The sequence below is a fragment of the Zingiber officinale genome, chromosome 7B (genome assembly GCF_018446385.1).
Source record: "Zingiber officinale cultivar Zhangliang chromosome 7B, Zo_v1.1, whole genome shotgun sequence".
NCBI lineage: Eukaryota > Viridiplantae > Streptophyta > Magnoliopsida > Zingiberales > Zingiberaceae > Zingiber > Zingiber officinale.
In genome coordinates this window covers 78,886,751-78,904,620 of record NC_055999.1, presented here as the reverse complement: position 1 = coordinate 78,904,620, position 17,870 = coordinate 78,886,751, and the positions used below count along the sequence as shown (strand labels likewise).

General features: G+C 37.2%; 1 protein-coding gene across 1 annotated transcript; it reads left to right on the top strand.

Annotated features, from left to right (window-relative positions):
* The first annotated feature begins 15,146 nt into the window (after nt 1–15,146).
* On the top strand, nt 15,147–15,860 carry LOC122004464 (beta-carotene isomerase D27, chloroplastic-like). Its single transcript, XM_042559349.1, has 4 exons — nt 15,147–15,258; nt 15,290–15,381; nt 15,498–15,614; nt 15,726–15,860. The coding sequence occupies exons 1-4, from the start codon at nt 15,147–15,149 to the stop codon at nt 15,858–15,860; spliced, it is 456 nt and encodes a 151-aa protein (XP_042415283.1).
* The last annotated feature ends 2,010 nt before the right edge of the window (nt 15,861–17,870 follow it).

The window sequence follows — 17,870 nt, the reverse complement described above, 5'->3', positions numbered from 1 at the left end:
TAGTCACGGCGCCTTGAACCCCAAAATTTATCCCTGTTCCTGCGCTGTGATAACCTCCGCTGATTGTTGCTTATCCTAACCTGAAGGCGCCTTCAATGGTCCAAGGCGCCTTCAATCCCTATGAAGGCGCCTCCAGCTCCACTTCGCAGCCAGCTTCAGGTTTTGCACCCGAGGCGCCTCTAAGCTCCATGGAGGCGCCTCGGACACTGTTCATCCAAGGGAAAACATCATTATTTTGTACCTGCAAGATATGTTAGTCCCAAACAATATCCTGCAATACAAAGTTAGCATAAAACAACAGTATAAATATGATTATGACAGTCTCCGGACTGTCCGGGTCTGACTTCGGATTTCCGACCGGAAACCCTAGGTCGACCCGACGCCTACTGTTTCCTCTACGGGGAACGCGTCCTCACCTACTCCACTCAGGAGATTTACCTGCTGCCAGTGCGATCCTCTAGATCGACTGGACTTTTGCTCAGCATTCGATACTTCCGGACTTTCTGCTGGACATCCGCTTCCCGGCTAGTCCAGTCTTTCACCTGGTTCGCGACACCAGGACTTTCCACCTAGGGTTACCACCCCCTAGGACTTTTTGCCTGAAGTCATCGACCTGCTAAGACTTTCTGCATAGGGTTACCACCCCCTATGACCTAGGGTTACCACCCCCTAGGGTTTTCCCTTTGCCTAACCGCAGCTAGGACTTTTCTCCACCTAGGGTTACCACCCCCTAGGACCTAGGGTTACCACCCCCTAGGGTTTTCACCTGCCTAACCGCAGTTAGGACTTTCCTGAAACACTCATTCAACATGTTAGATGACAGAAAATCTTAACTTTGAATCCCTTTGCCATTATCAAAACTTAGGTTCGATCGTCGGATGCTTCCTGCACCAACACAATCCACAGCTCTCATCCAGATTCAGAGTTCCAGATTTGCAGACTTTCAGATTTTCGGCCATATCATAGGTTTTGGGTTGTTTCCAGCTTATCGGAGGCGTTCCTCTAGTGTAGCTAAGCAATTTCGAGCTGAGATTCTTCACTGATGACCGGAGTTGGGTGTTCTCATCTCCGACCACTTGTGTGACGACAAGAGTGTGAAGTTTGTTTAGATTGATTGTGAGATTGGAACGGTAATCATTTTATTTCATGCTATTACTGTTTTTTTTATCTAGAACAGGTTTATTCTAATTTTGTTATGTTTTTATCACTGCAATCTAGCATTTCTTTTCCTTGTTGAAGTTTAATTTGTGTTTAATTTGTGCTTGGTTAATTGTTAGGTTGTTAAGTTTAAGCTAGGGTTTAAATTGGTGCTTTAGATCGGATTTATCTTATGTCTTGTTATTTTATTCTATGCTTAAGATTAGATTTAATTGTGTCTTGTTATTTCATTCTTAGTTAAAGTGTGTTGATGGTTACTCATAACGTAAGGTGACAATGTGCTCTTGATTGATTGTTGGCATCTAGGTGGATTTCATTTATGCATTAGATTAGTTTCTTATTCACTGTGCTTTTCATTTGTTAGATTTAGATTCAAAGCTAAAACCCCCATTTTCATGTTAAAAACCCCAAAAATAGGAATAACATACAATCCTAGATTATATCCTACCGTTAGTTCCTCGAGAGATTCGATCCTGGGCTCGTTATTATAATATCATTGTGTAGTTAAGGGGTTCAGTGGATATAATTTGTTAATTTGATTTGTGGGTGTGACAGATTGCGCTCATCAGTCATCTCAATTGTCAAGGTGCCCTTTAAAGATACATTTTACCATGTGTTGGAGTGTATACTAAAAGTCTAACTTTTGTAAACATTTATTTTTGAAATAAAAGAATCACATTGGTCAATATCTGCATTTATTTGTTAAATGTAATTATTCAATTAATTTATATAGTAGATAACATGGAGTGTGGTGTCACACTAATAAGATCATGTTGTCGGTTCTCTATAAATTATAAACAAGTTGCTCACGACTAAGATGAAAAGGAACAAACCATCAGAATAGTTGTAGTGTAATTAAGTATTAGTTTATCTTGACTAATAAATTACACTGATACACTTTAAGTGTATTGAGTAGGACCATTTAGGTTAGTTCTTTTTATACTGACTTAGTAAAAGAACTAGATCTTAGTTATTATGGAAGTGTGTGCTCTTAATCCTAATATAATAACAAGCACATATATTTAATATTTATTTCTTTGACTTATCAAAGGGTGAGGTTTAGCTCGATAAATCAATATGTCCGATAAGTTGGGAAATGATATTACTTATAGTGTGTGTTATTGATTATAGAAGGAATCTGTGTCCTAGTTATCTAGGTTGAGAATGTCCCCAAGAGGAGCTCATAAGGATTGCCATGTTAAATCCTGCAGGTGGACTTAGTCCGACATGACAATGAAGTTGAGTGGTACTACTATTGGAAGCTAGATATTAATTAAATGAGTTGTCAGTAACTTATTTAATTAATGGACATTTGTTATCTTAAACACAGGGAGACTAACACACTCAAGATAAGAAGGAGTCCATAATGTAATTTGGGATTGGTGCGGTAGTGTGGTAATAACTCTCTAGTGGAATGAGTTATTATCGATGAACTTGAGTTGTGTGTTCGGGGCGAGCACGGGATACTCAAGCTCATCGGAAGGCCAAAATCAATTTCTCCTCTAGGTCCCTGTCGTAGCCTCATTATAGCATCAAGTCTATCTAAATGTAAGGCTCTTCTTGGTGTCCAAGAAGTGGGTCGGTTCAATGCTTGGTGACCAAGCAAGGGCCGGCCACATCCTCTTTATAGGGGCCGGCCCTATTGCTTGGTGACCAAGCATGTAGGGGCCGACCAAGAATAATTCAAATAGGAGGGGTGTTTTGAATTTTTAAAATCTTCTCTTTGAAGAAAACTATGAGTTTTAAAAGAGAAATTTTAAATTTAAAAACTTTCCTTATTTGAATTAGGTCACATGTTTTAAAAGAGAATTTAAAAGTTTTTAAAACTTTCCTTTTTTAACCATCTTCATGGTTGAGAAAAAATGAAAGAGAAGTTTTAAAATTTAAATTTTCTATCATCATGTTAAAAAAGGAAATTTTATAAGCGAAGTTTTAAATTTTAAAACATGGTTTTAATTTTTAAAACTTTTCTTTTTTTAACTCCTAGTTTAGGAAAGAGAGCTTGTAAATTTTATAAGAAGATTTCTTCTTGTAAAATTTTTAAAAAATATATTTCCTTTTCTCTTGATGAGGTGGCCGGCCACCTTGCTTGGTGCCCAAGCAAGGGGCCGGCCATAATTAAAATAAAATCATCATCAATTAATTTTGGTGATTGATTCAATCAAGAGGAAAGAAAAGGAAAAATTAAAAGGGAAAAGGGAAATTAGAGGAAGATTTTAATTTTTGTAAAAATTCTTCCCTTATTTACCTTGGGCAACTAATATAAAAGAAGGTGTGAGGGGGCTTCATGAGACACAATTCTTATTCTCTTGCTTGGTGACCCTCTTGGTGTGGCCGACCCTCTCCCTTCTCTTTTCCCTTTTGCTCTCTTCTCCTTGGTGGTGGTGGTGGCCGGATTTTAGAAGAAGAGGAAGAAGCTTTTGGGTGGTGTTCATCTTGGAGGATCGTCACCCACACGACGTCCAAGGCGAGGCGAGGAATACGGCAAAAGATCTCGAGGTCATTAGCTTACAAAGAGAAGGTATAACTAGTAATTTTCTTCCGCATCATACTAGTTATTTTCTTTGTAAAGAATTCTAAATACAAGAGGAAATTAGATCTAGTTTTTCGAACTTATTATTCGAGTTTGTGTTTTCTTCTTTTTTGAATTTGTGATTCAATTGTTCTTTTTGGTTAACCTAGAGTTATTTAAGGAAATTAAATATTAGCTTTCCTTAAAAGGCTTTGACTAGGCGGTGGTGGTTGCTCCCATATCCAAGAAGGTCATGTGCCTCGCCATGCAGTCCTAGAAGTCAATTTTGGAAATTAATATTTAATGGAATTAATAACATAGGTGGATTTGAATCAATAGTGTTAAGTTCCGCTTGCGATTCAAATCTAAACCATTAAGAACAGATAAGTTAAATTTGGAATCAATGATGTAAAGTTCCGTCTGTGATTCCTAATTTAACTTCTAAAGAACACAATAGGTTATTTAAGGAAAGGTTCGACACTTGTAAAAAAAAATTTTGTACAGTGGAACCGGTACATTTTCCTAGGACTAACCAACAATTGGTATCAGAGCTAGGGTTTGCCTTTGTGTGTTTAGAATTCAAATAGGTTATGCACATGTCATACATAATTTAGGCAGGATAATAGTAGGATGTGCTAACTCTTTGGTTGCAGGCTCCAACTATTATGACTTTTAGATATTGTGTGTGATTGGACCCTTGGACATGTCAAGGGCATTATTTTGTGTGCATGATTGTATGTATCAAATACAGCAGGAGCTGTATTATTTTGAGAATTTTATTTTTTGTTCGATCTAGAATACATGTACATTCCCTCGTGAAATATAGGATCGATATATGTAAAATTCTATTTTTATCGCAGATCGGATTCTTACGAGGCGTGTTACTTTTGGAGCACCAGAGGCGCAGCGGAATAAGAAGCAAGAATGGATGCGACGATTCGACCCGATGGCGGTGGCTAAAGATGGTAGCAGCTAGGGTTGGAGCACATATAGGACAGTAACAGAAAAAGGCCATAATAGTTGGAAAATAATTTCCATATTTATTGTTTTTATTTATTGTGATGTGTGTGTATGCATGTGATGTATACTAGGATAGTTTAAAATTCCTCATTTTAAATAAGTAAGTGGGAGAGGGATTTTAATAAATCCCATGGTCTCCATTACTGATTTGTAAGTGATGCAACAAGCTTGCGTGTTGGCTCTGAGTGCCTCCCTCCACAACGGATGGGTTTGTTGCGGATCACTAGATCAAATTTCCTTAATGGATGGTTATAGGAAATTATTTAGGAGCGTGTAATCTTCTCCAACTGAAGGGGCACAATCCTATTTAATGGACTTAGTATCAAGTAATGGTATACACTTAGACGCATTCAATAGTATCCTCCACAACGGAGTCACTGCTATTGTATTGTGTGACCAAAGTGAAACCAACTATTAATTTTATTTGTCATAAAGTTAGGATGACAAGATAATAAAATTAATGGGTTACACCCTCCTCTTACAAATGTTGAATTGGTATACATCCACACCAACATGGCATGCAATATTCATGGTGATTTGAGGTGTTGGCTAATTTAAAATAGTATTGTTTGAGAAATTAATATTATTATAAATTTAGTCTTGACCAAAGTTTATTTTTGTGATTATTAGGATGACTTTCAATCCACTAGCCATTATACTAAAAGAGAATAAACTTACTGGTCCAAACTATATTGATTGGAAAAGAAACCTAGACATTGTTCTTACTGCTGAAAGCTATAAGTTTGTACTGACTGAGGCTTGCCCTGATACACCTGACGGTGACTCTACCCCAGAGGAGATTGAGTATCATAAGAAATGGGTAAAAGCTGATGAGATGGCGTGGTGTTACATTTTGGCATCAATGTCAAATGTATTGCAACATCAGCATCAAGATTTACCAACAGCTTATGATATAATGAACAATCTCAAAGAACTCTTTGGGCACCAGAGTCGGACTGCTAGGCAAGAGGCAATGAGAAAGCTAATGACAACCAGCATGTCTGAGGGGACACCCGTAAGAGATCATATCCTCAAAATGATGACCTATCTGAACGAAATACAAGTTCTTAGAGGAGAAATCGATGGGGAAACCTAGGTCGATATAATTCTCCAAATGCTACCCAGAAGTTTTGAGTAGTTCCGCCTGAACTATAACATGAACAAAAGAGAGTATACGTTGGCGGAACTTCTGACAGAACTACAGGCAGCAGAAGGAATATTTCGTCACAGTTCTCAGATTCACTATGCTGAAAATTGTTCTACTTCTAAGTCGAAAGGCAAGAAGAAGAAGAAACAGGTATTTTCAGCAAAGAAGGTGAATAAACCTCAAGGTACAGGACAGAAAGCTGGAATGAAGAAGCCGAAGGGCAAGTGCTTCATCTGCAAGCAGTCTGGACATTAGAAAGCGGACTGTCCTCGTAGGAACTAGAACAATAAAGGTATATCTCATACTCTAGTAGTTGAAACGTGTTTAGCGGTGTTATCTACCAGCACCTGTTGTGTAGATACAGGAGCCACTGATCATGTCTGCAATTCTTTACAGGGGTTCCAGGAAACCCGGCGACTATTTGATGGAGAGATAACTGTCTACATGGGCAATGTTACTAAGGTGGCGGTTATTGCAGTGGAAGACGTTTACTTATCATTTGATAGGAATAGAAATTTGATTTTAAGAAATTGTCTTTATGTACCCAGTTTTAGAAAGAATTTAATTTCAGTTTCTAAATTATATTTGGATGGATATTTTGTTTCCTTTAGTAATAATGTCATTATAAAGAGAAATAAGGTGATTATCTGTTCTGGTACATTGGTTGGCAATTTATACACTTTAAATCCAATTTCTCGCACAAAGCAAAATATGAAAATTAATAACACATCTTCTAACTCTAATAAGAGAAAAGAACCTTCGGAAATGAACCAAACGTATCTTTGACATCTAAGGCTTGGTCATATTAACTTAAGTAGGATTCAAAGGCTTGTAGCCGATGGACTCTTGGGTTCATTAGAGTTGAAAAACTTTCCAACATGTGAATCTTGCTTGGAAGATAAAATGACCAAGATACCTTTTAAGGGCAAGGGGTATAGAGCTAAAGATGCGTTAGAACTGGTTCATTCTGATTTGTGTGGTCCTATGTCTATCCAGGCAAGAGGTGGTTATGAATACTTCGTCTCTTTTATAGATGATTATTCAAGATATGGATACATTTACCTGATGCGCCGCAAGTCTGAATGCTTTGATAAGTTCAAGGAATATAGGGCTGATGTGGAGAAACGTCTTGGTAAAAGTTTCAAGACACTACGGTCTGACCTTGGTGGCGAATACCTCTTTGGAGAGTTTAGGAGTTACTTATCAGAAGTCAGGATTCAATCCCAATTGTCTGCACCTGGTATACCCCAACAGAATGGTGTGGCAGAACGAAGGAATATGACTCTTATGGAAATGGTTAGATCGATGATGAGTTATTCAGAATTACCAAATTCATTTTGGAGATATGCTCTGGAAATAGCAGTGTACATTCTGAATATGGTACCTTCTAAAATAGTTCCTTCTACTCCCATGGAATTATGGAATGAGCGAAAGCCTAGTCTGAATCATATCCAGATATGGGGTAGTCCAACACATGTGCTGAAGGGAGATACTGACAAGTTGGAATCACATACAGAAGTTTGTCTGTTTGTGGGATATCCTAAGGGAACGAAAGGTGGTTTGTTTTATAATCCTAAAAATCAAAAGATCATTGTTAGCACCAATGCTCAATTTTTAGAAGAAGATTATGTAATGAACCATAAGATCATTGTAATGAACCATAAGCCCATGAGTGAAATTGTTCTAGAAGAAATTAGCGAGGACACGTCTAGTTTAGTACCAACAGTACAAGATGAAGTATTACAAGAAACTGCAACACGGTTCACACATGATACACAACCAGAGACAGTGTCTCGTCGTAGTGGGAGGGTTGTAAGGCAACCTGAGAGATTCATGCTTTTGGGAGAGTCTTCGGACTTGATCCCAGATAAACATGAACCTGATCCCCGAACATATGACGAAGCACTCCAAGATATAGATGCAATATCTTGGCAAAAGGCAATGAATTCCGAAATAGAATCTATGTATTCTAATAAGGTCTGGGAGCTTGTAGAACCACCTGATGGTGTAAAAGCCATTGGATGCAAGTGGATCTACAAAAGGAAAAGAGAGATAGATGGGAAGGTAGAAACCTTCAAAGCAAGGCTTGTTGCGAAAGAGTATACTCAGAAAGAGGGAATCGATTATGAGGAGACTTTTTCACCGGTAGTCATGCTTAAGTCTATCCGGATACTCTTATCCATTGCCGCTCATATGGATTATGAGATTTGGTAAATGGATGTCAAGACAGCTTTCCTTAATGGAAGTCTTGAAGAAAACATCCATATGAAGCAACCAGAAGGGTTCATTGAAAAGGGCAAAGAGCATCTAGTGTGCAAGCTTAATCGGTCCATTTATGGACTGAAGCAAGCTTCAAGATCTTGGAACATCCGGTTTAACGAAGTAATCTAGTCATATGGATTTATTCAGTGTCCGGATGAGTCTTGTGTATACAAGAAGTGTAATGGAAACGTGGTGGTATTTCTTGTACTATACGTAGATGATATTTTGTTAATTGGTAACAATGTCAAGGTATTATCAGACGTAAGAGTATGGTTGTCCAAACAATTTGATATGAAGGACTTAGGAGAATGTGCATACATTCTTGGGATCAAAGTTATAAGGGATCGCAAGAAAAGAATGTTGTGCTTATCCCAAACTTTATATATAGATACAATCCTTGCTCATTTTAAGCATGCAAAACTCCAAGAAAAGTTTCTTACCTTTCAGGCATGGAGTAGCCTTATCTAAAGAGATGAGATAGAGGACATGAAGGCAGTTCCTTATGCTTCGGCTGTAGGAAGCCTTATGTATGCAATGCTGTGTACGAGACCTGATATCTGTTTTGCCGTGGGCATGGTTAGCAAATATCAGAGTAACCCTGGACAAGAACATTGGACTGCGGTAAAGCATATATTAAAGTACCTGAGAAGGACTAGAGACTATATGCTAGTTTACCAGGCAGATGATTTGCTCCCTGTGGGTTACACAGATTCGGACTTCCAATCAGATAGGGACAATAGTAAGTCTACATCAGGCTATGTATTTACTCTAGGAGGTGGAGCCATTGCATGGAGGAGTGTTAAGCATAAATGCGTCTCAGACTCAACTATGGAAGCCGAGTATGTGGCAGCCTCTGAGGCAGCCAAAGAAGTTGTGTGGATCAGGAACTTTCTAATGGACTTAGATGTGATTCCTGGTTTGCCCAAGATTATCACAATTTATTGTGATAATAGCGGTGCAGTTGCAAATTCAAAGGAACTGCGAGCCCATAAGGCAAGTAAACATATAGAGCGCAAGTACCACCTGATACGAGACATCGTCAAGCGAGGAGAAGTTGTCGTCGCCAAAATTGTGTCAGCAGATAACCTGGCAGATCCTTTCACAAAGGCCCTTCCAGCGAAAGCTTTTGATCGACATGTGGAGGGGATGGGAATCAGATGTATGACAATAGATATTGTTGGTGCGGTTAGCACTAACGGTCTAACTCAGGTTTTGATGAATGACAAATCAGGTTAAGTTAGGTTTGTCGTGATCTAACACTCTGACTGAGTGTGCAGGATAAGTCCAGACAGGTCAACGGGCTGACCGGATATCTGGCACGAAGTCCAAGCGGGTCGACGGGCTGACTGGATGCTTGGCGAGAAGTCCAGCTAAGTCGACGGGTTGACCGAATAGTTGGCGAGAAGTCCAGGCGGGTCGACGGGCTGACCGGACGCTTGGCGAGAAGTCCAGACGGGTCGAAGGGCTGACCAGACATCTGGCAGGTGAGTAAAGGTAAGTCACTAGAAGGGAGTGGCTGTGAGGACGCGTTCCCGGGAAGGGAACGTTAGGCGTCGATCCGGCTTAGATCCATTTCGGATATCTAAGTCGAGATCGTGACTAGATTCCGGTCTCGGAAAGACGGAATCTAAGTCATACCTTTTATATTGAACTTATAAACTGTGCTAACACTTTGTTTTGCAGGATATACATTATTTATTTGCCTCGGACTAACCTTGTTTTGCAGGAAAGGTGTTCCCTGGAAAAAGGTGGTCCGGGCGCCCGGATCCTTGGAAAAAGGTAGTCCGGGCGTCCGGATCCCTGGAAAAAGGTGGTCCGGGCGCCCGGGAGGCAACTTTTATCTTGAACACGTCGTTGCCACGTGAAGCTCGCTGGTTGGACCTGCCACGTCTCACCAGGGTGCCCGGAAAGGATCTGGGGCGCCCCGAGCCTCATATAAAAGAAGGGGCAGAGGTAGAGCTTCAACAACAACTCAGAACTCTCTTCTCTACTGTGCTCCTGCGACGCCTTGAGGCTACTCCGACAAAGCGTTGTCTTCAGTTTACTTCTTTTCAGTTTGTCGGTATTAATTTTCTTTATTAGCATTCCTGTAATTCTTAATTGTAACATTCTTCGAATTGCTAGTGAATTGCCCAATGAAAGCACCCTTGTGTGCGGGCCTTGGAATAGGAGTCGCCAAAGGCTCCGAACTAAGTAAAATTGGTTCTTGTGTTAGCATTGCATTGTCTTAATTTTTCCACTGCGTTTAAATCACTTATCGATGAACGGTTTTCGATATTCACCCCCTCTATCGAACGTCTACGATCCAACAGATATGACAACTTAGTCTTTTAGTATAAGTGGGAGATTGTTGGAGTGTATACTAAAAGCCTAGCTTTTGTAAACATTTATTTTTGAAATAAAAGAATCACATTGGTCAATATCTACATTTATTTGTTAAATGTAATTGTTCAATTAATTTATATAGTAGATAACATGGAGTGTGGTGTCACACTCAGAAGATCATGTTGTCGGTTCTCTATAAATTATAAACAAGTTGCTCACGACTAAGATGGAAAGGAACAAACCATCAGAATAGTTGTAGTGTAATTAAGTATTAATTTATCTTGACTAATAAATTACACTGATACACTTTAAGTGTATTGAGTAGGACCATTTAGATTAGTTCTTTTTGTACTGACTTAGTAAAAGAATTAGACCTTAGTTATTATGGAAGTGTGTGCTCTTAAACCTAATATAATGACAAGCACATATATTTAATATTTATTTCTTTGACTTATCAAAAGGTGAGGTTTAGCTCAATAAATCAATATGCCCGATAAGTTGGGAAATGATATTACTTATAATGTGTGTTGTTGATTATAGAAGGAATTTGTGTCCTAGTTATCTAGGTTGAGAATGTCCCCAAGAGGAGCTCATAAGGATTGCCATGTTAAATCCTGCAGGTGGACTTAGTCCGACATGACAATGAAGTTGAGTGGTACTACTATTGGAAGCTAGATATTAATTAAATGAATTGTCAGTAACTTATTTAATTAATAGACATTTGTTATCTTAAACACAGGGAGACTGACACACTCATGATAAGAAGAAGTCCATAATGTAATTTGGGATTGATGTGGTAGTGCAGTAATAACTCTCTAGTGGAATGAATTATTATCGATGAACTTGAGTTGTGTGTTCGGGGCGAGCACGGGATATTCAAGCTCATCGGAAGTCCAAAACCAATTTCTCCTCTAGGTCCCTGTCGTAGCCTCATTATAGCCTCAATTTCATTCAAATGTAAGGCTCTTCTTGGTGTCCAAGAAGTGGGTCGGTCCAATGCTTGGTTACCAAGCAAGGGCCGGCCACATCCTCTTTATAGGGGTCAGCCCTATTGCTTGGTGACCAAGCATGTAGGGGCCGACCAAGAATAATTCAAATAGGAGGGGTGTTTTGAATTTTTAAAATCTTCTTTTTGAAGAAAACTATGAGTTTTAAAAGAGAAATTTTAAATTTAAAAACTTTTCTTATTTGAATTAGGTCACATGTTTTAAAATAGAATTTAAAAGTTTTTAAAACTTTCCTTTTTTAACCATCTTCATGGTTGAGAAAAAAAAAAAAGAGAAGTTTTAAAATTTAAATTTTCTATCATCATGTTAAAAAAGAAAATTTTATAAGAGAAGTTTTAAATTTTAAAACATGGTTTTAATTTTTAGAACTTTTCTTTTTTTAACTTCTACTTTAGGAAAGAGAGCTTGTAAATTTTATAAGAAGATTTCTTCTTGTAAAATTTTTAAAAAATATATTTCGTTTTCTCTTGATGAGGTGGTCGGCCACCTTGCTTGGTGCCCAAGCAAGGGGCCGGCCATAATTAAAATAAAATCATCATCAATTAATTTTGGTGATTGATTCAATCAAGAGGAAAGAAAAGGAAAAATTAAAAGGGAAAAGGAAAATTAGAGGAAGATTTTAATTTTTGTAAAAATTCTTTCCTTATTTACCTTGGGCAACTAATATAAAAGAAGGGGTGAGGGGGCTTCATGAGACACAATTCTTATTCTCTTGCTTGGAGACCTTCTTGGTGTGGCCGACCCTCTCCCTTCTCTTTTCCCTTTTGCTCTCTTCTCCTTGGTGGTGGTGCTGGCCGGATTTTAGAAGAAGAGGAAAAAACTTTTGGGTGGTGTTCATCTTGGAAGATCGTCGCCCACACGATGTCCAAGGCGAGACGAGGAATACGACAAAAGATCTCGAGGTCATTAGCTTACAAAGAGAGGTATAACTAGTAATTTTCTTCCGCATCATACTAGTTATTTTCTTTGTAAAGAATTCTAAATACAAGAGACAATTAGATCTAGTTTTTCGAATTTATTATTCGAGTTTGTGTTTTCTTCTTTTTCGAATTTGTGATTCGATTGTTCTTTTTGGTTAACCTAGAGTTATTTAAGGAAATTAAATATTAGTTTTCCTTAAAAGGCTTTGACTAGGCGGTGGTGGTTGCTCCCATATCCAAGAAGGCCATGTGTCTCGCCATGCAGTCTTGGAAGCCAATTTTAAAAATTAATATTTAATGAAATTAATAACATAGGTGGATTTTAATCAATAGTGTTAAGTTCCGCTTGCGATTCAAATCTAAACCATTAAGAACAGATAAGTTAAATTTGGAATCAATGATGTTAAGTTTCGTCTGCAATTCCTAATTTAACTTCTAAAGAATATAATAGGTTATTTAAGGAAAGGTTCGATACTTGTAAAAAAAAATTTTGTACAGTGAAATCGGTATGTTTTCCTATGACTAACCAACACCATGCACATACAAGACTACACATTTTTACTATTCTACTTTCCACTCGGATAATATGTTAATTTGAGCATAAGAGGGCCTTCTCTACGTACCCTTTCCTTGGTTTTTGACACCAACGTTATGTTTCTCATTTGAGTGTGTGCGGAAAGAATTTTTCACCCCCATTCATAGCCCCCCTCCGCTGGTAAAGAGTTTTCATTTGGTCAATATCACCATCATCTATTCAACGTGCTATCTCCAACTTCCAGATAGAATCAGTATAGCATCTGTTTAGTTGATTTTAACTTAACTATAAGTCAAATAACCAATGCCATTGCAATATAAAATTTTAGCACTGACCTGTCGACCACATTTTGCTTCTTTCATTCTCGTATAACTAAATTTCTATTTGGCAATCAATGATATGCTTAGCTGGAACGTCCACCAAATGGTGACGCTGATCAATTTGTATTAGAACATTCAACAAGCAGGTAACTTCAGTCCTAGTAAAATAGTCCTTTCTTCTAACAATCTACTCCTCTATCCGACTTGATAATAGGATTTTCTATAAGTTTGTTTTATCTTTCATATTCAATCATAATTATAATTGGTTCCCATGGTTATTTCTAGAAATTCTGAATCACCTCATCTTGAATTCCACCTATTTTCACTACTAATTTAATTGCTTGATCCTGTCCAGAATCTAAGTCAGACGAAGGTCGACTGAGATGATGTTGGTATTGACGGAGAGGTGACTTTGACACTCCTAGCATATGTGCACCGGAAAGACGACAGTGGTGACGAAACCGGTGGTACTTAGACTCTGCGTGCACTTGGACAAGCACACAGAGCGTTAAAGGTCAAAAACCAAGAAAAAAGTCCCTGGCGAAGACCCTCTGATGCTCAAGTCAGATATTTTTTTCCTAAAAGAACAGTGTACGAAGAAAAAAAGAATTATAGAAAACGAGTATGAATGTGCGCGTAACTGCTCAAGGGAGAGAATCTCCCTTTTTATATGGCGATGCGTACCTCTAGGGTCTAACTAATGTCAGAGAATGTCGGGTGTCAGGGTCTGTCGGGTGAGAGAGGACACGTGGCGCCCTCCTATTAGTTGAAAGAAGGTTCCATTCTTAGGAAATGACAGACCATTGGAATATTCTCTGGAGAATGGTAGTTATTCTCTGACAGAAGGTTACGATGCTCCACCCGGGCTAAGATGAAGGCCGCACAGGCTGACCACTTAGTTGTGCTAGAATGATGGAACCTTGGTGAAGAGAATGAGCTGTAGTAGGTCGCTTGGGTGTTGTCTAAGTCGGTGGTGGAGATGATAGCTTTCATGATCTGATCGTCGGGGGTTGGTCGGGAGTTGTCTTAGCCAAGTACCCAAACCATTTATAAAGTCAGATCTTATCGCCTATTCTGACTGTACTCGATCGGAAATTATGCGACTGCTAACGCCCCGACAGGGAATTATGCGACTGCTAACGCGGGGGCGGTTCAAGCCCCTTCCTTCCTTGATTATTGACTGTCGCGTACTCTTTAACTGTTGGCTGTCACATCCTCTTGACTTTTGACTGTCATATTACCTTGTCTTCTGACTAGCATGTCCTCTTGACTTTTGACTTCTGACTTCGTGACCCCCTCGGGGCCCTCCTCTATACGCCGTATCATTGCTGAAGCAAGACAACCATGCAAATTAATAAGCTGGAGATTAAAATGCTCATATATAAAGAATTCTGAAAATGTGCTTTGATGTCTGATCATGGTAATTGGTTGACATATATACTTGCTGATTAGTTGACCAATCAACTTGTCCTGTGACCCGTCAATTGAATTTGACACAGAATGTGCCGGTTTTTACACCAAAACTTCTAGGCTAAGTTTGAAGTCACAACCCTCCTATAGACCAAGTGTGTTTGTACATGGTAATTATGGTGTCCACATATTAGGCTTGGCTTACTCGGAGAAGAAACAAGGGAATAACATCTCCATTTTCCATTATGAATAATTTTATGATCATTGAACTCTTTAAATTTCAATTCAAAATTCATGAAAATAATAGTTTGCAACATAATTCAAAATAATATTTCAAATTTGATATTAGTTCCCTAATAATCAATAGTGTTTTTGGAGGTTCCTTCACTTTTAAGTAGGTGCAATGCCCTTTTTACCCGACTTTGAATACTTTGTTTTTTAATATGTATTTGTAAGAAATTTGCAGAATATGCTGGATTATTTCATTACTGGACAAGTAATCTGCAAATATGTTCTCTTTATAACTGACAATGATTGACAGGTTCGGGTTCTTCATGCAAATATTTCCTCCGCTCTTGCTTGTTCTTTTTAAGATGCTTATAGCACCAGTTAATGAAGGGAAAATAGCATCTATGATGCTTGGTAGGTTATGATTTTATCGTGTGTTGTGCAGCACGAGCAACTGCAATCTTATGCCAATGGCTGATGGGCCCATGTTTAGTTAATTCTATTGATCTGGATGATGGGTCATCCTGCTCCAGTGGCGTAATATTTTTTCCTTAACTTCAAGTCCCAATCTATCTGATTTTTGGTATGCAACTGCTGTGATAATTCGAGTTGACTTGTTTTTTTGTGTTATTTCTTGACTATTCTTTGTGTAGGTCTTTGTTGAGAGATGCAAGTATCTTGAGGAAAATAAATGTCTGGGAGTATGTGTCATTACGCTGCCACCCTCTACCTTTAGGTGTTCTCATAAGAACTCGAATCACTCAACTGCAGTTTCTGTGAGATAATCAAGACTCTTTCATATGCCCACAGTTTTTCCTTTTTTTTTTTTTTTTTTTTGAAAGCAAATTAGAATATTAATTCTGATCACATTCTTTTTGCAGTTCAACTTTGGGCTTCTTCCTCCACCGGCAGCCAGTGACAAAGCCCTCACAGAACCTTGCTTGTCAATATGCCCGAGTGCTAGCCGCTGCAAAGATCTTGGTACCAACAAGTTTAAACAATGTCCTACAGTTTAAATGATGATGTTTAAATTGCAACCAAACATGATTCTCCTTAAATTCTATTTCACTTCGCAGTGAAGATTTTATTTGTACAGATGTATATTTTACCTTCTCTTTTTTTCCCCCTAGTTCCAAATGTAACTTTCATGTTTCAGGAATGCATCTAGTTTTTGAAAGCGCTTGAACTAACAACAGTGGATCAAATATATTTATGGTAACTGGTTCTTCAACCAATTATCTACAGTTAGTGATTTCTTAAAATTGTTTGGTATAAAAACTCAGCAAATGAAATTGTAATTTAGCACGAAAAGTTTATTATACAACTTTTTGCAATTTACTTGGTTCAAACAGTGAGTTGATGGAGCTTTGAGTCACTAGCCCATCTATAAGATAAATTAGATAGCATCAAATATCTTTTACATTATATCAATAGAAACACTCAAATATATTTTAACATAGCACAAAGGAGCTACTTTGCATATTAACTATGCATAATGCATCATTAATAACTATGGGTCAGATGTGCTGTTCTAGTTGACAACACAGGTGGCTACCCCCTACTTTGCGTTGGCTTCTTACATTTGAAAGATATGTGTTTAACTATATGATTTTATTTGATAGATGTTGGGTTTTCATTGGTGGTTTTAAAATTAACTTAAGATGTATTATAATAATAGAAAATTTTAATTAACAATAATTGCAATCGACAATGTATATCCATTCATTAATTTTGAAAACATGCTGTCCAATATTATCTCATGGTTTTTTATTCATAATACAAGGTGTAACAATTTAAATAAATTCAAAGTGATAGATTTAACGGTAAATTAGAGAAAAATTCTCAATCATAATGTTAACTTTACATGTAATTTTTATGTCCAAAAAATTTTATTTGTACTCCCTGCATGCAAAGTATTACTTGTTTCAACTCTCTCATGTAAATATTGTTACCTAAATTGCCCCTCAACTTTTTAGGTATAAAAAGTCAAAAAATAAGTATTCAGGGAGTTAAATTCAGCCCTTTATACTAGAATTCAGTACTTTATACTATAATCGAGTATATTTTCTATCAAAATTAATCCTCATATTTTTTTGATACAAATAATCTAAAAATGAGTATAATTCCTATCAAATTCAGCACATTAAACTAGAATGGAGTATATTTTCTATTAAATTGAATACGATTTTTTTCTGTTTAATATAATTCCTCGTAAATTCAGCATCATTTATCATTTAAAAAAAATCTAGTATATTTTTCATCTATCATTTAAAGAAAATCTAGTATATTTTTCATCCAATTGAGGTGAAAAAAAATCGTACTCAATTTGATAGAAAATATACTAGATTCTAATTTAATGTACTAAATTTTAAAGGAAATATACTGATTTTTAGACTTTTTATATCAAAAAATATCATGAATAATTAAGTAAATATATTTGACTAGAAAGTGAAAATAAAAATATTTATGGATGGAAACTACGTGCAAAGATGAATTTATGATTAGGGAGTACATGTAAATTTATTTTAAATTTAATAGAAAAATTAGATGGGAGTACTTTTATGATAAATAAAAAAATCTGTACGATCCTCAAGAGGCACACTTTCTATTTTTGCCAAAATGAATGGTCATGGAGTTTCCAATTAAAGGGTATTTTGACACATTTACATGAGTCAATCCAACATAGGTGGGCGCCGATCTATCACTCTCTTAACTGTCCACTTGTCCCTATTAATTTCACAAGTTCATGCACTTGGCTTGTCACATCGTCTGATGGAACGTCACTTATTTAATGCCTCAACTAACCAAGCAATTTGAATTGGATAAAAATGAAACAGCCCACATATTATCTGAATTGTTAAGTATATTTTTTTAAAAAAAATTAAAGGAATGTTCTATGGATATTTTTCTTTATTTTAATATTATTATAATAACTATAGAATAATTTATCAAAATCTAATATCTATATATTATTTTTTTTATTAACTTAATTATTAATTTATCTTAACACATTCTTAATAAATATC

Bases quoted from the DNA above. Each gene is read 5' to 3' on its own strand.
- LOC122004464 (XM_042559349.1), top strand. From the start codon at position 15,147: ATGATTGACAGGTTCGGGTTCTTCATGCAAATATTTCCTCCGCTCTTG. The intron at 15,259-15,289 runs GTAGGTTATGAT...TGTGTTGTGCAG, and splicing joins AATAGCATCTATGATGCTTG to CACGAGCAACTGCAATCTTA. The intron at 15,615-15,725 runs GTTTCTGTGAGA...TTCTTTTTGCAG, and splicing joins ACTCGAATCACTCAACTGCA to TTCAACTTTGGGCTTCTTCC.